A 25,324-nucleotide genomic window follows, 5' to 3' on the forward strand; every position below is an offset into this window, starting at 1 on the left:
GGGGGAGGGGCTGACTTCTAGCGCTTCCTGTCGTTGATCACCTTGGAGCCGCTGGTGTAGCGCTCGGTCTGCAGGATATTCGCAGTCACAGGGACGCCTTTCAGGAACACAGGCCCCTGATGCTTGAGCGGCATCATGTCATAGACTGCGAGGAAGGGGCTGAGATGAGACTCTGGAGAGAGAGAAAATAGACATCACCCTGAGGACATTGACAGCCATTTAAAGGGGTTATCAAGCCATAGAAAAACATGGCCACTTTCTTCCAGAGACAGCACGAATCAACCAGTGTCCAGTTCCGGTGTGCTTTGCAATTAAAGGGGTACTCTGGTGAAAAATATTTTCCTCCAAATAAACTGGTTTCAAAAAGTTATATAGATTTATAGTTTACTTTTATGTAAATATCTCCAGTCTTCCAGTACTTAGCTGCTGTATGTCCTGCGGGAAGTGGTGTATTCTCTCCAGTCTGACACAGTGCTCTCTGCTGCCACCTCTGTCCATGTCAGGAACTGTCCAGGGCAGCAGCAAATCCCCGTAGAAAACCTCTCCTGGACAGAGGTGGCAGCAAAGAGCAGTGTGTCACACTGGAAAGAATACACCACATCCTGCAGGACATACAGCAGCTTATAAGTACTGGAAGACTGGAGATTTTTTAATATACGTAAATTACAAATCTCTATAACTTCCTGAAACCAGTTGATTTTAAACAAAAATATATTGTTGCCGGAGTACTCCTTTAAGCTCCATTCACTTCAATGAAGCAGAGTTGCAAAAACTGCACCCAAACTGGAGACAAGAGCGGTGCTGTCTCTGGAAGAAAGCGGTCATGTTTTTCTAACGCTGGATAACCCCTTTAATCTGTCCCCGGCTCCTCCATGGCTGGGGGCGGGGGTGCACTTTCCGCTCTAGTTCTTATGAGATCAACCCAAGGTGTTTGTTTTTCCTCCTTACGTGATCTCTGACAATCAGATGAGACGGCGGGCATCTCTAGTGCAAACCCCAGGTGAGTGTGAGTATATATAAAAGGGCGGGTGTGGGAGGGAGTGTGTGGGGGCCGTCATGCTGAGGGCTCACACCAGTTATACTATAAGTGCAGAAGGTATTGGTGAGTAATAAGTGGAGTAAGGTTGTAATCTCAGTGAAGTGCAGCTCAGGAGCACAAACTGCTGCTCTTATAAGTAAAATGCCACACAGGGAGCAAGGAGGAATAATTTGAAAGGGATACTCCAGCAAAAATCTTTTCTTTCAAATCAACTGGTTTATGAAAGTTATATAATTTTGTAATTTACTTCTATTTAAAATTCTGCAATTATTCCAGTACTTATCAGCTGCTGTATGCCCTGCAGGAAATGGTGTTTTATTTTGCCGGAGTATCCCTTTTAGTGCACATAAGAGATATAGTTGCGGGGTAGGTGATAATGACTGGTGCAGGATACCTCCATCGTCTTCTCGCATACAGTCCAGCTCATCGTTGTCCAGGTCCAAGGCCTTGGTGTCCAGGTGCTCCGGCAGGAAGCAGCCATCGGGGGAGTCCGGGGTCTGCATGTTACACTGCACCTGATAAGGTAAGGGACAGGCTGATGAAATCAACAACATGGTGAACGTTACACGGTCACAACATATGCCTATTGTGGTGTCCCACCACAGGTGTTTCGTATGTCACACCTATCGCAAAAGCCTTTTTACGCCCAGCTAAGTGGCGATGAAGGTAGTCCATTATTTCACCACTAGATGTCAGTGTATTGTATGTAAGCTTTTATCTATTGCACAGCTGTAGTGAACAAAGTCTTACTGTTCCTTATGAATTATATATTTTATTGTCCAATTGAGATACTCTTCTTTTAAAGCCCATCACTTCCCTTCTTTATACAAGCACCTCTCCACCAATCCCAGGGAAGCACACTAGAAAGCCCCTGTAGGAGGAGTTTTGCACTGGTGGGAGGAGGTGGAAGTAGCTCAGTCTAAGGGTACTATTACTCAGAACAATAATCGGCCCTATCCGGCCGATTATTGCTCCGTGTAATAAAGACAACGATCAGCCAATGATCGTTGTCGTCCGCTGATCGTTGATATAGGTTCTGACCTATAATTGTCGGGCGCCGACCGCACACCGCTACGTGTAATAGCGGTGCGTGACCGGCGCTGACGATTAGCAAAGAAGAGTACATTACCTATCCAGGCTGCAGAGCTCCTCTTGCTCTGTGCTTCTCCCCGGGTCCCGTGAGCTCCAGCTTCAGAGTGGCCTGTCTCAGCTGAAAGGCCGCTCAGCCAATCACTGGCTGGGACCGTTGCGGCCACTAAATGGCTGTGTGGCCTGTCCGTTGACGCTGGAGCTGTAGCGCGCGGACCCGGGGAGAAGCACAGAGCAAGAGGAGCCCTGCAGCATGGACAGGTAATGTATAAAGTTTAAACAAGGGCTGCAAGGACATCGGTAACAATGTCCCTGCAGCCCTTGTAAAACGATTATCTGGCCGTGTAATAGGTCCAATAAACGAGCACCGATCTAACAGATCGGCGCTCGTTTACATTTATCGGCCTATGTAATACTACCCTTACTCAGATACCCATAAGAGGAAGACACACAGAGCAAACGTCCCTGCTGTAGTAAAGCCAGGGCTTGGCTCTGCCAGGACCCCTGTCCGGGACAGTTCAGTCTAGTCTAGACAGTGTGAAGTGAGGTAGTGAGACATATGTGTATGAAGCAACAAAGTGCAGGGCAGTATTCTACCATACAAGAGGAAGTAGCATGCATAGGACAAAGCTACCAGAGAATCTACATATCCTATCTCGCAGTGCAGGTGACACCGGGAAGGCTCTGACACTTAGCTTCACCCAGCTAACCATGGCTGGGGCTTGTGTCACTCTATTAGGACGGGTAACTCGACACTGTAGGGCAGTAGGTGTTCAGAAAACAGTCTAAACACGGCCACAAGTAACTTCTCACTCTCAGGTATCTCTCAAGTTCCGGCAGAGCTCAGTACTACATTGGGCTGGAACTCCCTTGACAAACTTTACACTGCCTCCACTCTACTCTAAACTATCTAAGCACCACTACAATTACCTCTATTGTATTCAGCACTTACAAGTATTTCTCAGCACAGATCCAGTGAAGCACTAAAGTCTGTACCAAGGTTATCTACTGCCAAAGTGTTTATATTGTTCAGGGACTGTACAGTAAAGCTGTTCTATTTATTTCACTTGGACTCACTCTCCCTTGCACCAGCACCTATACACCTCCACTACACACCTTTCCCCTTTCTGTGGGTGGCGGTACCGATAGTCCAGGTGGATCAATTGCCACTCAGGACTACCATGACAAGAGCCCAAGGGGCCCATCACAGCCCGGCAGGTCACCGACCATTGGGGAACAGTACAAACGGCCATATATCCAAAGCAGGTACCAACATCACACCTGTGTGCTGGACTAGCACTGGCGTCACGACAATTCCACCATCACTGGCCATGTACTGCACCGTCAGATCATCCCTCACCAAACTATCTCATCTGTACAATTGCTGTAAACATCCTTTATCAAAAAGTTAAAAGTCTTTGCCACTAGATGTCTCCCTTCTCTGCAACCAGCTGTCCCCTGCCTGTTGATAGGAGGATTCTGTCTCTAGCAGCAGATAGACCAAGACTGAAAACTGGAAGTGAGGAGGGGGTTAACTTATGGAGGGAGGCTCCAGAGGCTCAGTGCTGTCCCTAAAAGATAAATCAAGGCTTCCTCGCTCATCTCTTATCATACATAAAGTTCTAGGCAGCTGTCCCCTCTGTAAATACAGGTGTTGTTTCTATGTGCACAGTGCTGCTTCCTGAATGTAATCTCCCCCTTCATTTAGTCATCACCACTACCAGCATTGCTCAGACCAGGGCTGCTTTAGTGATGTAACCCCTTCCTTACTGTGATCCTCTGGGCAGCAACAAGCCCGACCTGGACAGGTAAGGAAGAAGGACGCCCCCTGCTGGGTAGGGCAGTATCATCCTGGGTATTCTCGCCCCGCCAGGAGTCTGGTACAGTCCCTGCGGCCCGGAATAACCCTCTGTGTTTGTATCAGTTATATCAAGATGTTCCCGTAACCAACAAAAAACAAAAAGTAATGTCTGCGCCAGACTGAGAAAGTATTTATATCATAAAGTGATTACATGATGGAGCAGAGCCAAGACACGGCCGTCCTGCCAACCCCACACTACACCAGCCAGACATCCCCTGGGCATCTCCCTGCTGCTCCGCACTGTGTATATACAGAGGGGGAGAGGAAGATTCTCAGGAGCCTGGGAAAGCTGGATGACAGCATGGTTATCAGGCTCCAGGACCTGAGCGTTATATCACTAGGTTATAATAAAGCAGGGACTCACAAGGACCTCACTAACATCACTACCACCCCCTCCACCGATGTCCGGACACTCAGAGAATATCAATGTGAGAAGAGACAAAGCCCCGGCCGGCTGAGTGTTATATAACGGCCACTCCCTGCCAGGATCAGATGAAGATCAGCAGCTCTCTGCCAAGGAGCCGAACGCCAAGTACCAGGAACTACCAGGAGGAATTACTGAGGAATTACTGCTAATAACTACACTGGGCAATCTCCGTGTAATACTACATAACCATATACTATATAATACTACATAACCATACACCATGTAATACCACAAACACTGTGTATTACTATATAACCATACACTGTATAATACCACATAACCATATACTGTATAATACCACATAACCATACACCGTGTAATACTACATTACCATACACTGTATAATACTACATTACCATACACTGTATAATACTACATAACCATATACTGTGTAATACCACATCTAGCACGGCCAACACCACTATAGACAACACTTCTTATACCAGCTGTACATATATAATTATATACCGTATATACCCAGGTTATACCAGCTGTACATATATAATTATATACAGTATATATACCCAGGTTATACCAGCTGTACATATATAATTATATACAGTATATACCCAGGTTATACCAGCTGTACATATATAATTATATACAGTATATATATCTAGGTTATACCAGCTGTACATATAGAATAATATATAGGAGATCCCCAGGCTATACCAGCTGTACATATAGAATTATATACAGGAGATACCCAGGTTCTAGCAGCTGTACATATAGAATTATATATAGGAGGAGATCCCCAGGTTATACCAGCTGTACATATAGAATAATATATAGGAGATCCCCAGGCTATACCAGCTGTACATATAGAATTATATACAGGAGATACCCAGGTTCTAGCAGCTGTACATATAGAATTATATATAGGAGGAGATCCCCAGGTTATACCAGCTGTACATATAGAATTATATATAGGAGATCCCCAGGTTATACCAGCTGTACATATATAATTATATATAGGAGATCCCCAGGTTATACCAGCTGTACATATATAATTATATACAGAAGATACCCAGGTTCTAGCAGCTGTACATATATAATTATATATAGGAGATACCCAGGTTATACCAGCTGTACATATAGAATTATATATAGGAGATCCCCAGGTTATACCAGCTGTACATATATAATTATATACAGAAGATACCCAAACCTGTACATATATAATTATATATAGGAGATACCCAGGTTATACCAGCTGTACATATATAATTATATACAGGAGATCCCCAGGCTATACCAGCTGTACATATATAATTATATATAGGAGATCCCCAGGTTATACCAGCTGTACATATATTATTATATACAGTATATACCCGGGGGGGGGGGGGGGGGGGGGGGGGGGACGGGGGTACTCTTTTTTTTCTGCTCTTTTCAGCCTGACTCACCTGTGTACATAGTCACACACTACATCTGTAGTCACTGGCAGCTCTCCCTGTACTGTCAATAATCTCTGTATAACACTCGAGGTGATGACCCGGGAAAGTAAAAAAGTTATTGCAAGTTTATTTGCAAAGAACAATCAACCAAGTTTCTCATGTTGTCACAGCCCCGCCCCTTTTGGCGACTCCACTCAGAGTATATAGTCCCCAGATTTCTTTGTTTTCGCTCCTGTATTCTAGTTTTTGAGATCTAGTTTTTGAGATCCACCATTATCAGTGGTCACGCAGTGTCCCAGTCCGTGTAACTTGGGGGATCCCGTATATAGTGCCGTCTGTTTATACTGAATCACTAAGTCACACCCTGTCATATGCCTAGGAGTCTGTCAGTCTGGTCACCACCCCTCTCTGAGCCTATCGCAGGGCTCCCAAAATCAGTCTGTTCCTGCCAGCCATGCAGCTGTGATCTCTTCAATGTCGGCTACATCAGTCCACACTGCTGCCATCCATCCTGCATGTTTTCTCATCTAGGTCCAGGGTTGGAGACATTGCGTTCTTGGTTTCGGGCCCCCTGGCTTCACCATCTTCCTTCAGGCCTCCGGTCTGGTACAGATCAGCTTCCACATGAATGGTCACGCTTCGGGTGTCGTGTGGCAGTCTGCAGAGCGTTGAGAGTATGATTTCTCTCTTTTATCAGGTCACAGCAGCCATACTGTGCCGCTCTTCATCAGTGGAGTGTAATAATAATAGGACTGTACTTCTTTTAAAGGGGTTGTTCACCAAATGTTCTATTTTTTATTATAATTTTTTTACAAATCAACAGGTGCCAGAAAGTGTCAGAGATTTCTAATTTACTTCTATTAAAAAAATCGGCAGTCTTCCAGTACTTATCAGCTGCTGTATGTCCTGCAGGAAGTGGTGTGGTCTTTCCATTCAGGAGAGCAGGAGAGGTTTTCTATGGGGATTTGCTGCTGATCTGGACAGTTCCTGACACAGACAGAGGTGGCAGCAGAGAGCGCTGTGTCAGACTGGAGAGAATACACCATTTCCTGCAGGACATACAGCACCTGATAAGTACTGGAAGACTGGAGATTTTTTAATAGAAGTAAATTACAAATCTCTGGCACCAGTTTTTTTTTGTGAACTACCCCTTTAAGTAGTCACTTTCTTAAAGTGAACACGACAAGTCTCCCAGGTCTAAGTCTTCAGTCTACCTACCAAAAAGGAGTGAAATATAAGGGCCAGCGACCCTAATAAGCCGTCTCCACCTTGTGAGCAAGGAACTGTATGTTATATCGGATTTTATGGTTGCAGCCCCCATGACCACCACCAGAGTCACAGCCCCGCCCATTATTTAAAGGGTAACTCCACCCAATCATGACATCTCTGGAGTGCTCCTGCAAGGAGAGCACTGCTTGATGTTATGGGGTAAATAGAGGAACAGAAAGCGGCCTCCTGGGCTTCGGAGTGGTCGCAGCTAGCGGGATATTGCAGAGGTGATGACTAGACGCCTAGGATACACTCAGACGCTAATTACCTGGTGACAATGGCTCCTGTCAACAGAACTGCCATAAAGCGAATTGCTGAAAAGTCCCTGCAGGCTATGATAGAAAGATGTGGAATCATACAAGACCCGGCAGCCTGCTGTGTACGAGGCCCTGCAGACCTGTCAGGGGGCCCGGGCCGACCCCTGGCCACCACCAATGGGGACCTGAGCATGAGAACTGGAGCCTGGGGCCATGCAGGAAGGACCTGTTAGGGCTTCAGGTCAGACCTAGAGACCATGCGGCCACCCAAGCTACACGTCCTCCGAGGATCTGCCGCCACCATGTAAGGGACCTCACTAGGGAAGCAACCAGCGGCCATCCACCTCAGGCCTTATCCCTGCACCTCCCTGTCACGGACGCCCAATATACCATGAGGCCAGACTGTGCCGGCTGTATCCCAGAGGAAACCATCACCAATATCTGTGCCCGCCCGCACAGCATGGCATACCCTCCTCATAGGTAATAACGCTATAATAGAACAGGAGATGGGATAACTTATAGCAGTCCTCTTATGTGTCCCAGCTTGTGTCTGACGTAACCATGGAGACGTCCCTGTATATGTGCTGGATGGTTACCTCTGTACAGCTGGTATATACATATAGACACCCCCCCCAGAGGATATACACCCAGGTATATAGTGGTGTATGGTTACGTCTGTACAGCTGGTATATACATATAGACACCCCCCCCCCCCCAGAGGATATACACCCAGGTATATAGTGGTGTATGGTTACGTCTGTACAGCTGGTATATACATATAGACCCCCCCCCCCCCCCAGAGGATATACACCCAGGTATGTATCCTGTATATGTGCTGGATGGTTACGTCTGTACAGCTGGTATATACATATAGACCCCCCAGAGGATATACACCCAGGTATATAGTGCTGCATGGTTACGTCTGAACAGGTGTTATATACACATAGACCCCCTTCCCCCATAGAGGATATACACCCAGGTATATAGTGGTGTACCCGGGCATATATCCCGTATCTCGCAGCCGGTTACACCCTGTAGTATAATAAGTTATTATAGGAACAGGAAATAACTCACAGGATGATTCATAAGATTTGGGGAAACTTCTCCGGCATTCAGCTCAAACTGGGAAAATATAGAGAATCCTCCATATAGTACTGGAGGAGCCGATATACAGTATATAGAGAAGGTATACAGCCCGGCCTCATATATACAGTATATACAGAAGGTATACAGCCCCGCCTCATATATACAGTATATACAGAAGGTATACAGCCCGGCCTCATATATACAGAAGGTATACAGCCCGGCCTCATATATACAGTATATCCAGAAGGTATACAGCCCTGCCTCATATATACAGAAGGTATACAGCCCGGCCTCATATATACAGTATATCCAGAAGGTATCCGGCCCGGGCTCATATATACACATCAGTACATAGAGAATATATACATGTACACAGCCCGGCCTCATATATACAGTATATACAGAAGGTATACGGCCCGGCCTCATATATACATTATATCCAGAAGGTATACAGCCCAGCCTCATATATACAGTATATAAAGAAGGTATACAGCCCAGCCTCATATATACAGTATATAAAGAAGGTATACAGCCCTGCCTCATATATATAGTATATACAGAATGTATACAGCACTGCCTTATATATACAGTATATAAAGAAGGTATACAGCCCTGTCTCATATATATAGTATATACAGAATGTATACAGCCCTGCCTCATATATACAGTATATACAGAATGTATACAGCCCTGCCTCATATATACAGTATATAAAGAAGGTATACAGCCCTGCCTCATATATATAGTATATACAGAATGTATACAGCCCTGCCTCATATATACAGAATGTATACAGCCCTGCCTCATATATCCATGTATATAGCTGCCTACACCCGGGTATATACCTGTGGGGCTCAGGCAGTGAGGGGTTAACCTGGGCCAGGTGTGGCAGCACTACATTAATAATGGAGAGGGGAGGGGGCGGAGGGGATATGTATAGTGTATAGTGACATGGAGGATGACACATGATGTGGTGTGTACACCGAGCACATGGTGATACTACACACTGGTAACCATGTCACAGCTCAGCCGGCTCTGCTTCATTCCTGCCCCATACAGCCTGCACAACCCAGTCATGGATCAGAGCCGTCACATCACCCACACTACAACCATACCATACAGCTCCACTACACCGCAATCCAACACCATCCCCACATTATACACACTGGTCACATCACCCACACTACAACCATACAGCTCCACTACACCTGCAGAGCATACACCACACTGCAATCCAACACCATCCAGACGTTATACACACTGGTCACATCACCCACACTACAACCATACCATACAGCTCCACTATTCCTGCAGAGCATACAGCACCCCGCAATCCAACACCATCCAGACGTTATACACACTGGTCACATCACCCACACAGCTCCACTACACCTGCAGAGCATACACCACACAACACCATCCAGACGTTATACACACTGGTCACATCACCCACACTACAACCATACCATACAGCTCCACTATTCCTGCAGAGCATACACCACACCGCAATCCAACAACACCATCCCCACATTAGTCACAATGGTCGCCCTCAACACAGCTCTGCTATTCCTGCACTGCCACTACACCATTATATGCGGCTCTGCTATTCCTGCACTTCCACTAAACCATTATATATAGATCTGCTATTTCTGCACTGCCACTACACCATTATATGAGGCTCTGCTATTCCTGCACTGCCACTACACCATTATATGAGGCTCTGCTATTCCTGCACTGCCACTACACCATTATATGCGGCTCTGCTATTCCTGCACTGCCACTACACCATTATATGCGGCTCTGCTATTCCTGCACTGCCACTACACCATTATATGCGGCTCTGCTATTTCTGCACTTCCACTACACCATTATATGCGGCTCTGCTATTCCTGCACTGCCACTACACCATTATATGCGGCTCTGCTATTCCTGCACTGCCACTACACCATTATATGCGGCTCTGCTATTCCTGCACTTCCACTACACCATTATATGCGGCTCTGCTAATGTTAGATTAGTCATACGCTGTGCTGTCTCCACCGCAGACATCTCTGCTATTCCATCATTAGTCACGTCACCAGCACTACAGCAGATATTACATCCAGCTGCTCTGCTATTCCATCACTAGTCATGCACCAGTAATACATACAGCTCTGCTATTCCTACACTAGTCATGCACCAGTAATACATACAGCTCTGCTATTCCTACACTAGTCATGCACCAGTAATACATACAGCTCTGCTATTCCTACACTAGTCATGCACCAGTAGTACATACAGCTCTGCTATTCCTACACTAGTCATGCACCAGTAGTACATACAGCTCTGCTATTCCTACACTAGTCATGCAGCAGTAATACATACAGCTCTGCTATTCCTACACTAGTCATGCACCAGTAGTACATACAGCTCTGCTATTCCATCACTAGTCATGCACCAGTAATACATACAGCTCTGCTATTCCTACACTAGTCATGCAGCAGTAGTACAGCTCTGCTATTCCATCACTAGTCATGCAGCAGTAATACATACAGCTCTGCTATTCCTACACTAGTCATGCAGCAGCAGTACAGCTCTGCTATTCCTACACTAGTCATGCAGCAGTAATACATACAGCTCTGCTATTCCTACACTAGTCATGCAGCAGTAGTACAGCTCTGCTATCCCTACACTAGTCATGCAGCAGTAATACATACAGCTCTGCTATTCCTACACTAGTCATGCAGCAGTAGTACAGCTCTGCTATTCCATCACTAGTCATGCAGCAGTAATACATACAGCTCTGCTATTCCTACACTAGTCATGCAGCAGTAATACATACAGCTCTGCTATTCCTACACTAGTCATGCAGCAGTAGTACAGCTCTGCTATTCCATCACTAGTCATGCAGCAGTAATACATACAGCTCTGCTATTCCTACACTAGTCATGCAGCAGCAGTACAGCTCTGCTATTCCTACACTAGTCATGCAGCAGTAATACATACAGCTCTGCTATTCCTACACTAGTCATGCACCAGTAGTACAGCTCTGCTATTCCATCACTAGTCATGCAGCAGTAGTACAGCTCTGCTATTCCTGCTCAGATTACATCACTGGCTCTTCAGTGCAGGAATCACAGAAACATTTCCCTTCAAAACTTCGCCACATATCGCTCTGCTATTCCTGCACACATCACATCTCTGACACTGCAGCTGACTCTGCTATTTCTGCGCTAGTCATGCACCAGTAGTACAGCTCTGCTATTCCTGCACAGATCACTATTCCTGCACTAGTAGTACAGCTCTGCTATTCCTGCACTAGTCAGGCACCAGTAGTACAGCTCTGCTATTCCTGCACTAGTAGTACAGCTCTGCTATTCCTGCACTAGTCAGGCACCAGTAGTACAGCTCTGCTATTCCTGCACAGATCACTATTCCTGCACTAGTCATGCACCAGTAGTACAGCTCTGCTATTCCATCACTAGTCATGCACCAGTAGTACAGCTCTGCTATTCCATCACTAGTCATGCACCAGTAGTACAGCTCTGCTATTCCATCACTAGTCATGCACCAGTAGTACAGCTCTGCTATTCCATCACTAGTCATGCACCAGTAGTACAGCTCTGCTATTCCATCACTAGTCAGGCACCAGCAGTACAGCTCTGCTATTCCTGCACAGATCACATCGCTGCCACTCCAGCTGGCTCTGCTATTCCTGCACAGCCCCTGGAGAGCTGCCCTCTCTTCTCTCTGCAGTGCAGTATTGATCCCAGACAATGCTCAGCAAATCCCACTGTGCAGACACTACTACACCCATCCAGTCCCAGCACTACAGTCACCTCTGCTGTTCTTCACTGCAGTCGCCTCATCTCACTGCTCCTCCATCCTGGAAACCAACACCGACCCCGTCCTGTCCAACACCGCCCGCCCCTCCCTATAACATCCCGAATACAGCAACGCCCAGACAGGAAGAGCCTGGAGACCGCTCAACTACACCGCGATGGAGCAGAGCCCAACTACACCGAGACCTGGATATACACTACTACACCGAGACCTGGATATACACTACTACACCGAGACCTGTATATACACACTACTACACCGAGACCTGGATATACACACTACTACACCGAGACCTGTATATACACACTACTACACCGAGACCTGTATATACACACTACTACACCGAGACCTGTATATACACACTACTACACCGAGACCTGGATATACACTACTACACCGAGGCCTGGATATACACTACTACACCGAGGCCTGGATATACACTACTACACCGAGACCTGGATATACACACACTACTACACCGAGACCTGAATATACACTACTACACCGAGACCTGTATATACACACTACTACACCGAGACCTGGATATACACTACTACACCGAGGCCTGGATATACACTACTACACCGAGACCTGGATATACACACACACTACTACACCGAGACCTGGATATACACTACTACACCGAGACCTGTATATACACACTACTACACCGAGACCTGTATATACACTACTACACCGAGACCTGTATATACACTACTACACCGAGACCTGTATATACACACTACTACACCGAGACCTGTATATACACACTACTACACCGAGACCTGTATATACACTACTACACCGAGACCTGTATATACACACTACTACACCGAGACCTGTATATACACACTACTACACCGAGACCTGTATATACACACTACTACACCGAGACCTGGATATACACTACTACACCGAGATCTGGATATACACTACTACACCGAGACCTGTATATACACACTACTACACCGAGGCCTGGATATACACTACTACACCGAGACCTGGATATACACTACTACACCGAGACCTGGATATACACTACTACACCGAAACCTGGATATACACACACGCACACACACTCTACTACACCGCGATGGAGCAGAGCCCAACTACACCAAGACCTGCATATACACTACTACACTATGACCTGTATATACACTACTACACCGCGATGGAGCAGAGCCCAACTACAGCGATACCTGGACAACACTACCACACCATGACCTGTATATACACTACTACACCATGACCTGTATATACACTACCACACCATGACCTGTATATACACTGCTACACCATGACCTGTATATACACTGCTACACCATGACCTGTATATACATTACTACACCATGACCTGTATATACACCGCTACACCATGACATGTAAATACACTACTACACCATGACCTGTATATACACTACTACACCGAGACCTGTATATACACACTACTACACCATGACCTGTATATACACTACTACACCATGACCTGTATATACACACAGCCCAGATCCTGTATATACACTACTACACCAACACCTGTATATATACTACTACACCATGACCTGTATATACACACAGCCCAGACCCTGTATATACAGATTACTGCTCCACCACTGAGTCTCCGCCTGATATAGTAGCTCGGTCCATAGGTCATGTCGGGTTACTATCTGACGCTCTTGCTCACTCATCCACTACAGCTCTTTCTGCTGGTAAAGCTCCTATGTTTCGGGTCACTGCTCTTCTTAATCCACATCAGGTTTTTGCTGGTTCTGACATCTCTAGACGACAACAGGGTTGGCGGCTTATTCTAAGAGGATCTCTGGCCATTACATGACTGACATCCACCATCTCTTCCCGGTTGTTGGTTATCGGTCATCTGGTCATATTCTTTGTCATCTCCTGGAGTATGAATGTTATGTAGACCACTTTGAGTGAACGCACCCTAAAAGGTGGAAAACCATGGAACTCCCCACCTCTATCCTGCATCAAACCGATCACAGCTTTCGGGGTCCACATCCTCTTACATGACTCCAAGAGAGCTATGGAACCATAAGGTTGGTGCCACATTTATTCTATTACCTACTGAGGTCTTATGTGGCTAAACAAGTGGTCCAGCAAGGAACATTACCGTAGGAACTCATACAGACTCTCCAAGGAGTCACAAGTCATCTGGATGCTCTGTAGTCCTTCTATGTCCATGGCCCATCAAGCATCCAGTACGTCTACTCAGCTTGACTTCTTCTTGGGTCTAAAGCTGCATCTACCTAGTCCACCATGTTATGTTATACACTTTCAGTAGTGTCCCATCGGTTTCTCTCCATGCCACAGTAACTTACATATCATCTTTACTGTCTGGCAAAGCTCTGGTCTGACCATCACCACTAACAATTGTCAGGAATATTTTATGAAGAGTTACCTGGCCACAACATTCACAAGGCCTTAGATAACCAGGAGAAGTTTCAGGACATGTCCCATGGTATTGGGTCTCTCAGCCCTACCTTTAGAGAAGAGAGCTTGCTACCTCACCCTGTGCACTGCAAAGTAGGAGATCTTCACGAGAACTGTCCCGAACTCCCCAGGATGGTGGAATTTCCCAGACCTTGCTAATTCTTGGGTATTCACTTTCATTTTATCTCAATGAAAAGTTTCTGTTGCCGCTGGCCGTAAACTACAGGAGCAATTGAGGATTGGAGTTCAGAATGGTAGAGATTTTTTTTTTTATCTGCTCTGCCCTTAGGATCCACTTTGCCACCTTCTCAGGATCCATTGCATCTTATCTTTTCCAATAGGTCACAAAGGCCATGTCTCATATTAACCAAATCCTGTCCACATAGCCTTAGGGCTTTATCCAACTTCAGCAGCCACCGCTAATCAAATGCCGAAGGTTCGGGTTCGGATGGACTAGAGCATGCTCGAGGTTCGCTCATCTCTATTCAAGACTTATTGTGGACTCCATCAGTCCTATGACCCTCACCTACGATATACAAGAAGACTATGTCCATTTCTGAAGACTAGTGATCACCACTGGATGTGCCACCATCCAAATCACGGATAGGCCTAACGAATGATTAGAAGATGAAGTGAAGAGTCGTTATGGTTGTCATCAGCATGGAGGAGGTCCTCTCTGTATGGTCAAATATAACGGTGGTTGCTATGAAGTGACTATATGATATCAATATTAACCATCTCAAGTAAAACCGTTAGGGCCATAGTACAGGGGTCAATATCAGCCAAATCTGTGTAATAGGGCTAGCAATCAGCAAAAGAACGAGCTTGATCTTTAGCCACTCTAACCTGCAGAAAAGTCATCATCCATCGGCTGGACATGTCCTTGTGCACTAGAGGGTGTGCGACCGAGGGGAGATTGCCAGAAAGGTCCTTATGAACCATCCAGCTGTCGTCCGTGTGACCTGGCTCCAAGACTGATCGTGCTGCATGAAGGCTCTTTAATCCACTGGTGATCACAGAGATCGGCGCCTATTTATAGATGGCCTGGAGCCTTCTCATAGGGCCCCAAGACTTCCTGTCTAGAACACATTGGCTAGAGCTTACTGAGGAGGCCCCTACCTGTCTGCTGAGAAGACCCTATGTTATAGACATTGGCCCCCACCATGCGGCAGCTATCCCGTCTAGAGCTTACTGAGGAGGCCCCTGCCTGTCTGCTGAGAAGACCCTGTCTTATAGACATTGGCCCCCACCATGCGGCAGCTATCCCGTCCCCAAGATCTTCTCATGTTCTTCATATCCAGCACACTACGTAGTAATAGTGACACGTCTTCTGTATACACTGCTGGGACAGGGCAATGAGAAGCTATAGAGATAACAGTGTTGTATATTGATAAGGAAGAGATAAAAGGTAACTCCGACTGATAACAGCGGGCGTGCGCTACACCGGGATCAGGTCACTGGGAAAATCAGCACTCGCAGCTTTTTCTCACGCTCGTACTCGCACTTCCACCTTTATGTCAGTTTCAATCACTCAAAGTGTCCTGAATTTACACCCGTTCTATTAGTTTGTGCACCAACTAGTGATTTGCACGACTTTTAGAAAGTTAAACGATATTGTTGAGCGAATCTGTCTGATCGGAACTGTTGGGGTTCAACAACGTTCTCTGGACTTGAACACCCGTCGTTTGATTCCCCGTGGCTGCAGAAGTTGGATGCCGCACTAGAAAGTCCTGGAAAACATGGATCCCGCCATAGGCCATAGCTTGTATCCATAGTTTCCAGGCAGCCCTAGAGCGGCATCCAACTTCTGTAGCCATGGGGTAACCAAACGCCGGGTGTTCAAGTGCAGAGAACGTTGCCGAACCGGAGCAGTTTGACAGATCCGCTCAACAATATTTGATATCGATACTTGCTGCCCAATGGTAAGACTAACAATTCCTTCCATACTTGTTATTATCTATTCAGTCTCCTTTCCCCAGTTCTCAGCTGCTGCTTTCTGCTGAAAACACAAAAATCTGTGTGAGCTTATCTCTTTGTCTCCCCCTCCTCGCCCCTCTATTCTGAGTTGGCTGATGTAAACAAGTCCCTGGCAGGCTTTATCTGCAACATTGTAGCTTCTTATGCTGCGTTTATACGGAACGATAATTCGCCCGATCGTACGATTAATGATTTCAAAGTAACGATCAGCGTTTAGACGGAACGATATATCGCATGGAAAAATCGTTCTGCGATCATTTAAGCCTATCTTGCACATAAGTAACATCGGTGAACGACTGTTTACACAGAACGATCTGCAAATTTTTTGCGAACAACGATTTAAGAACATGTTGTAAGATCAAAATGAACGATTTCTTGCTCGTCGTTTGATCGTTCGCTGCGTTTACAAGTGCGATTATCGTTCGAATTCGATCGTTATCGCGCAAATTCGAACGATAATCGTCCCGTGTAAACGCAGCATTAGTTTTGCTGGGAGGGATAATCATCAGCAACTTGACCTCAGATTAACCCCTTTCAGCATTCGAAAGAAGCTGTTGCAGATAAAGCCTGCCAGGGACATGCCGTCTCAGAAGGGAGGGGGGGGGGAGACAGAGAGAAAAGCTCACACACAGATTTGTGTGTCTTCAGCAGAAAGCAGCAGCTCAGAACTGGGGAAGGAAATTGAACAGATAATAACAAGTATGGAAGGAACCTTGGAGTCTCACCATGGGCAGCAACATATCAAAAGGTATGTTTGAGTGAAATAGGGATTTAAGAACTTTTTTACCTAAACCACTTACGGGAAGCCACGGCCCATCGCTGGACAAGATGCAAAAGGATCTAAAACTAAAAAAACTCCCAATTGAGTAAGGTTGCACAAATTATTGTGACTTCTTCACCCCGGAAAGGTGGCATGCCCACCAAAATACCCCCCCCCCCCCCCCTATATAATAAAGGTGACCGACTGTTCTCTATAGACATCAGAATGACTGAACTATCCGACCCCGGATTTGGCACATAGGTACATTGGGGGCCCAGAAAGGTTTTCTGCCGGATGTAGATAGCACCTGCTCACTGTTCTCTGTTATCAGCCATTATCACAGCCTGTATTGGAATCAGAACACCTGAACTGTGTGTGTGGGGGAGATTTATGGCGCTGTCTTATAGTCAGATTCTCTGTGTTGCCCATAGCAACCAATTAGAGCTCCCATAGCAACTAAATCACAGCTCCCATAGCAACCAATCTTAGCTCAGTTTTCACTTTACCAGAACAATGTAAGAAATAAGAGCGGCGCTGTAATTGGTTGCTATGGGCAACAACCGCTGAAGCCTTCTGCTCCCTGGTGCTCGGTGTGAACCCACATCTTGGGAGGGGGTTGGTGAATATCCCGCTCATCACGTACGGGGGATTCTCAATAGCTGTGGGATATACGTCCAACCCCGAGCCGCAGATTCACCGGGAGCTGCAGGCCTCAGCCACTGGACAACCCCTTTAAGAAAGCGTTTATGGTGGTATATAACAATACACGGAGTGCGGAGTGCAGTTTTTGCATATAGACATTGCTATGAAGCTGGAAAGTTTCCATTTACACACCCTGTGCTAACAGATAGCTCTTATACATAGATCACCTGTACACTCCCCTGTGTCACCAGTGTATGTATGGGTACAAACACACACACCGTATATGCAGCGTATTTACTGCTGCGATACGCAGCAGATTAGATCTAAATAACTGAACACAGTATCAAATCTGCAGATCTGCTGCGTATACAGTGTGTGTGTCTGTACCCTAAATATGTATATATCACACAAGCTATACATTCATACATGACACCTTTGTATACAGATCACCTGCAAATATAATATATATAAATATATATACTCATGTGACACCTATCTCTATATATAACTTGTATACTGATATGTGACTCCCGTGTATATAGATCACCTGTATACTGATATGTGACTCCCGTGTATATAGATCACCCGTATACAGATATGTGACTCCCGTGTATATAGATCACCCGTATACTGATATGTGACTCCCGTGTATATAGATCACCTGTATACAGATATGTGACTCCCGTGTATATAGATCACCTGTATACAGATATGTGACTCCAGTGTATATAGATCACCTGTATACAGATATGTGACTCCCGTGTATATAGATCACCTATATACAGATATGTGACTCGCGTGTGTATAGATCACCTTTAGATATAACGTAGAAAAGTCCTGTATACTCCTGTTACACTTGTGCATAACACATGCATTTACAGGTTACCTGTCTATTTCTCTGACAGCTGTGCTGTATAACACCTGTACACCTAGATCTCACCTGTACGTATATATAACACATGTACACCTAGATCTCACCTGTACACACAGATCTCACCTGTACATATATATATATATATATATATATATATATATATCACCTGTACACCTAGATCTCACCTGTACATATATATAACACCTGTACACACAGATCTCACCTGTACGTATATATAACACATGTACACCTAGATCTCACCTGTACACACAGATCTCACCTGTACATATATATATATATATATATATATATATATATATATCACCTGTACACCTAGATCTCACCTGTACATATATATAACACCTGTACACACAGATCTCACCTGTACGTATATATAACACCTGTACATATAACACCTGTACACCTAGATCTCACCTGTACATATAACACCTGTACACCTAGATCTCACCTGTACATATATATAACACCTGTACACACAGATCTCACCTGTACGTATATATAACACCTGTACACCTAGAGCTCACCTGTACATATATATAACACCTGTACACCTAGATCTCACCTGTACGTATATATAACACCTGTACACACAGATCTCACCTGTACGTATATATAACACCTGTACACCTAGATCTCACCTGTACGTATATATAACACCTGTACACACAGATCTCACCTGTACATATATATAACACCTGTACACCTAGATCTCACCTGTACGTATATATAACACCTGTACACCTAGATCTCACCTGTACGTATATATAACACCTGTACACCTAGATCTCACCTGTACGTATATGTGATTCCCCCGTAGAGCTGTTGTGAGTTACAGAACACATCTAGATCATCGCTACAACAGGTACCTGTCAGCCGAGCACCTTCACTTCCTGCAGCACGCACACCTCCACCCTGCCCTCCGAAATCTGTCCAGCACACCTCCACCCTGCCCTCCGAAATCTGTACCACAGCAGGACTCCACCCTGCCCTCCCACTATCCCTACCAGTGCATAACTCCACCCAAGCACTAAGTGTGCAGCCATACCTCCAGCCTGCCCTCTCCAGATTACTTCACAGCAGAACTCCTCCCAGTCCTGTACATAACTTCATCTGGCAGTCAGGCTGCAGCTGTAACTCCACCCAGCACATGCTGCAGCTGTAACTCCACCCAGCACATGCTGCAGCCATGAGAGGCTACACACTATATAGTGAGCGGTGCACTCAGCTGCCAGCATGTGATCCTGTGTAGATCTAACTCGGCAAAGAGTGGAAAATCTCACTACAATAGCCTGTGTGTCTCAGTGTAACTCCACCCATCACTCACTCTGCAGCCTCCACTCCACCCAGTACTCACTGTGCAACCTCCACTCCACCCATCACTCACTGTGCAGCCTCCACTCCACCCATCATTCACTGTGCAGCCTCCACTCCAACCATCACTCACTGTGCAGCCTCCACTCCACCCATCACTCACTGTGCAGCCTCCACTCCACCCATCACTCACTGGGCAGCCTCCACTCCACCCATCACTCACTGTGCAGCCTCCACTCCACCCATCACTCACTGTGCAGCCTCCACTCCACCCATCACTCACTGGGCAGCCTCCACTCCACCCATCACTCACTGGGCAGCCTCCACTCCACTCATCACTCACTGTGCAGCCTCCACTCCACCCATCACTCACTGGGCAGCCTCCACTCCACCCATCACTTACTGGGCAGCCTCCACTCCACATAGCACTGCTCCATGTCTATGGGTGCTGCATGCTCATGGTGACTAGCAGATGATCTATATGCCCTGCAAGAAAAAGCCCAAGTAACTAATACATCTCCACCCAGGCCAGCACGGGCGACATAGTGGCTTTGGCTGCGGCACGTGTCGCATGCCCATAGATCACATAGTAAATGCGATTGTGCTGCGATACAATAGTGCTGGATGGTATTAGCAAGGACTGATGGCACTGTACTACTGCGGGACTTGTCACAAGGTCCCAACACACGTCCATTAAAGGTGCAGACCCTGGTGTCTCTTTTTTCTTTCAAATCAACTGGTGCCAGAAAGTGCCAGAGATTTGTAATTTACTTCTATTACAAAATTTCTAGTCTTCCAGTACTTATCAGCCTCTGTATGTCCTGCAGGAAGTGGTGTATTCTCTCCAGTCTGACACAGTGCTCTCTGCTGCCACCTCTGTCCATGTCAGGAACTGTCCAGAGCAGCATCAAATCCTCATAGAAAACCTCTCCTGCTCTGGACAGTTCCTGACATGGACAGAGGTGGCATCAGAGAGCACCATGTCAGAGAGAGTACACCACTTACTGCAGGACATACAGCAGGTGATAAGTAATGGAAGACTGGAGATTTTTTTAATAGACGTAAATTACACATCTACAAATTTCTGTCGCGAGTTGATTTGAAATAAATTCTTTTGCTGAATTACTCCTTTAAAGAGTGTTTAAAGAGTGTAATAGCCCTGACTCCTCCCTGCAATCACTATACAGCCCTGACTCCTCCCTGTAATCACTATACAGCCCTGACTCCTCCCTGTAATCACTATACAGCCCTGACTCCTCCCTGTTATCACTATAGAGCCCTGACTCCTCCCTTTAATCACTATACATCCCTGACTCCTCCCTGTAATTACTATACATTCCTGACTCCTCCCTGTTATCACTACACAGTCCTGACTCCTCCCTGTAATCACTATACAGCCCTGACTCCTCCCTGTAACCACTATACAGCCCTGACTCCTCCCTGTAATCACTATACAGCCCTGACTCCTCCCTGTAATCACTACACAGCCCTGAATCCTCCCTGTAATCACTATACAGCCCTGACTCCTCCCTGTAATCACTATACAGCCCTGACTCCTCTCTGTAATCATTACACAGCCCTGACTCCTCCCTGTAATCACTATACAGCCCTGACTCCTCCCTGTAATCACTATACAGCCCTGACTCCTCCCTGTAATAACTATACAGCCCTGACTCCTCCCTGTAATCACTATACAGCCCTGACTCCTCCCTGTAATCACTATACAGCCCTGACTCCTCCCTGTAATCACTATACAGCCCTGACTCCTCCCTGTAATCATTATACAGCCCTGACTCCTCCCTGTAATCATTATACAGCCCTGACTCCTCCCTGTAATCACTACACAGCCCTGACTCCTCCCTGTAATCACTATACAGCCCTGACTCCTCCCTGTAATCACTATACAGCCCTGACCCCTCCCTGTAATCACTATACAGCCCTGACTCCTCCCTGTAATCACTATACAGCCCTGACTCCTCCCTGTAATCACTACACAGCCCTGACTCCTCCCTGTAATCACTATACATCCCTGACTCCTCCCTGTAATCACTACACAGCCCTGAATCCTCCCTGTAATCACTGTACAGCCCTGACTCCTCCCTGTAATCACTATACAGCCCTGACTCCTCCCTTTAATCACTATACAGCCATGACTCCTCCCTGTAATCACTACACAGCCCTGACTCCTCCCTGTAATCACTATACAGCCCTGACTCCTCCCTGTCATCACTATACAGCCCTGACTTCTCCCTGTAATCACTATAAAGCCCTGACCCCTCCCTGTAATCACTATACAGCCCTGACTCCTCCCTGTAATCACTATACAGCCCTGACTCCTCCCTGTAATCACTATACAGCCCTGACTCCTCCCTGTAATCACTATACAGCCCTGACTCCTCCCTGTTATCACTATACAGCCCTGACTCCTCCCTGTAATCACTATACAGCCCTGACTCCTCCCTGTTATCACTATACAGCCCTGACTCCTCCCTTTAATCACTATACATCCCTGACTCCTCCCTGTAATTACTATACATTCCTGACTCCTCCCTGTTATCACTACACAGTCCTGGCTCCTCCCTGTAATCACTATACAGCCCTGACTCCTCCCTGTAACCACTATACAGCCCTGACTCCTCCCTGTAATCACTATACAGCCCTGACTCCTCCCTGTAATCACTACACAGCCCTGACTCCTCCCTGTAATCACTATACAGCCCTGACTCCTCCCTGTTATCACTATACAGCCCTGACTCCTCCCTGTAATCACTATACAGCCCTGACTCCTCCCTGTTATCACTATACAGCCCTGACTCCTCTCTTTAATCACTATACATCCCTGACTCCTCCCTGTAATTACTATACATTCCTGACTCCTCCCTGTTATCACTATACAGCCCGGACTCCTCCCTGTAATCACTACACAGTCCTGCCTTCTCCCTGTAATCACTACACAGCCCTGACTCTTCTCTGTAATCACTATACAGCCCTGAATTCTCCCTGTAATCACTATATAGCCCTGACTCCTCCCTGTAATCACTACACAGCCCTGACTCCTCCCTGTAATCACTATACAGCCCCGACTCCTCCCTGTAATCACTATACATCCCTGACTCCTCCCTGTAATCACTATATAGCCCTGACTCCTCCCTGTAATCACTATACAGCCCTGACTCCTCCCTGTAATCACAATACATTCCTGACTCCTCCCTGTAATCACTATACAGCCCTGACTCCTCCCTGTAATCACTATACATTCCTGACTCCTCCCTGTAATCACTATACATCACTGACTCCTCCCTGTAATCACTATACAGCCCTGACTCCTCCCTGTAATTACTATACAGCCCTGACTCCTCCCTGTAATCACTATACATCCCTGACCCCTCCCTGTAATCACTATGCATTCCTGACTCCTTCCTGTAATCACTATACAGCCCTGACTCCTCTCTGTAATCACTATACAGCCCTGACTCCTCTCTGTAATCACTATACAGCCCTGACTCCTTCCTCTAATCAATATACAGCCCTGACTCCTCCCTGTAATCACTATACAGCCCTGACTCCTCCCTGTAATCACTATACATCCCTGACTCCTCCCTGTAATCACTATACAGCCCTGACTCCTCCCTGTAATCACTATACATCCCTGACTCCTCCCTGTAATCACTATACAGCCCTGACTCCTCCCTGTAATCACTATACAGCCATGACTCCTCCCTGTAATCACTATACAGCCCTGACTCCTCTCTGTAATCACTATACAGCCCTGACTCCTCCCTGTAATCACTATACAGCCCTGACTCCTCCCTGTAATCCCTACACAGCCCTGACTCCTCCCTGTAATCACTATACAGCCCTGACTCCTCCCTGTAATCACTACACAGCCCTGACTCCTCCCTGTAATCACTACACAGCCCTGACTCCTCCCTGTAATCCCTACACAGCCCTGACTCCTCCCTGTAATCACTTTACAGCCCTTACTCCTCCCTGTAATCACTATACATCCCTGACTCCTCCCTGTAATCACTATACAGCCCTGACTCCTCCCTGTAATCACTATACAGCCCTGACTCCTCCCTGTAATCACTATACATCCCTGACTCCTCCCTGTAATCACTATACATCCCTGACTCCTCCCTGTAATCACTATACAGCCCTGACTCCTCCGTGTAATCACTATACATCCCTGACTCCTCCCTGTAATCACTATACAGCCATGACTCCTCCCTGTAATCACTATACAGCCATGACTCCTCCCTGTAATCACTTTACAGCCCTGACTCCTCCCTGTAATCACTATACAGCCCTGACCCCTCCCTGTAATCACTATACAGCCCTGACTCCTCTCTGTAATCACTATACAGCCCTGACTCCTCTCTGTAATCACTATACAGCCCTGACTCCTCCCTGTAATCATTATACAGCCCTGACTCCTCCCTGTAATCACTATACAGCCCTGACCCCTCCCTGTAATCACTATACAGCCCTGACTCCTCCCTGTAATCACTATACAGCCCTGACTCCTCTCTGTAATCACTATACAGCCCAGACTCCTTCCTGTAATCACTATGCAGCCCTGACTCCTCCCTGTAATCACTATACAGCCCTGACTCCTCTCTGTAATCACTATACAGCCCTGACTCCTCCCTGTAATCACTATACATTCCTGACTCCTCCCTGTAATCACTATACATCCCTGACTCCTCCCTGTAATCACTATACAGTCATGACTCCTCCCTGTAATCATTTTACAGTACTGACTCCTCCCTGTAATCACTATACAGCCCTGACTCCTCCCTGTAATCACTATACAGCCCTGACTCCTCCCTGTTATCACTATACAGCCCTGACTCCTCCCTGTAATCACTATACAGCCCTGACTCCTCCCTGTTATCACTATACAGCCCTGACTCCTCCCTGTAATCACTATACATTCCTGACTCCTCCCTGTAATCACTATACAGCCCTGACTCCTCCCTGTAATCACTATACAGTCATGACTCCTCCCTGTAATCACTGTACAGCCCTGACTCCTCCGTGT

At 46.4% G+C, this 25,324-nt stretch overlaps 1 protein-coding gene across 4 annotated transcripts in view; it reads right to left on the reverse strand.

The window, feature by feature from the left end:
- Positions 1–25,324, reverse strand: part of PLD2 (phospholipase D2) — a 69,656-nt gene that overhangs the window by 21,148 nt on the left and 23,184 nt on the right. The window contains exons 1-3 of one of the 4 annotated variants that reach the window (XM_069949419.1): positions 19,836–19,915; positions 1,434–1,554; positions 42–172 (exon numbers count right to left, since the gene is read on the reverse strand). In XM_069949419.1, coding sequence (XP_069805520.1) covers positions 42–172; positions 1,434–1,542 — 240 coding nt within the window. In that variant the 5' untranslated portion in view covers positions 1,543–1,554; positions 19,836–19,915. Of the gene's footprint in view, positions 1–41; positions 173–1,433; positions 1,555–12,243; positions 12,326–19,759; positions 19,916–25,324 lie in introns of those variants that run through there. The other 3 variants (XM_069949400.1, XM_069949411.1, XM_069949390.1) reach the window with 3 other exon arrangements.

Source organism: Dendropsophus ebraccatus, chromosome 1 (assembly GCF_027789765.1).
Source record: "Dendropsophus ebraccatus isolate aDenEbr1 chromosome 1, aDenEbr1.pat, whole genome shotgun sequence".
In the NCBI taxonomy this organism is placed as follows: Eukaryota; Metazoa; Chordata; class Amphibia; order Anura; family Hylidae; genus Dendropsophus; species Dendropsophus ebraccatus.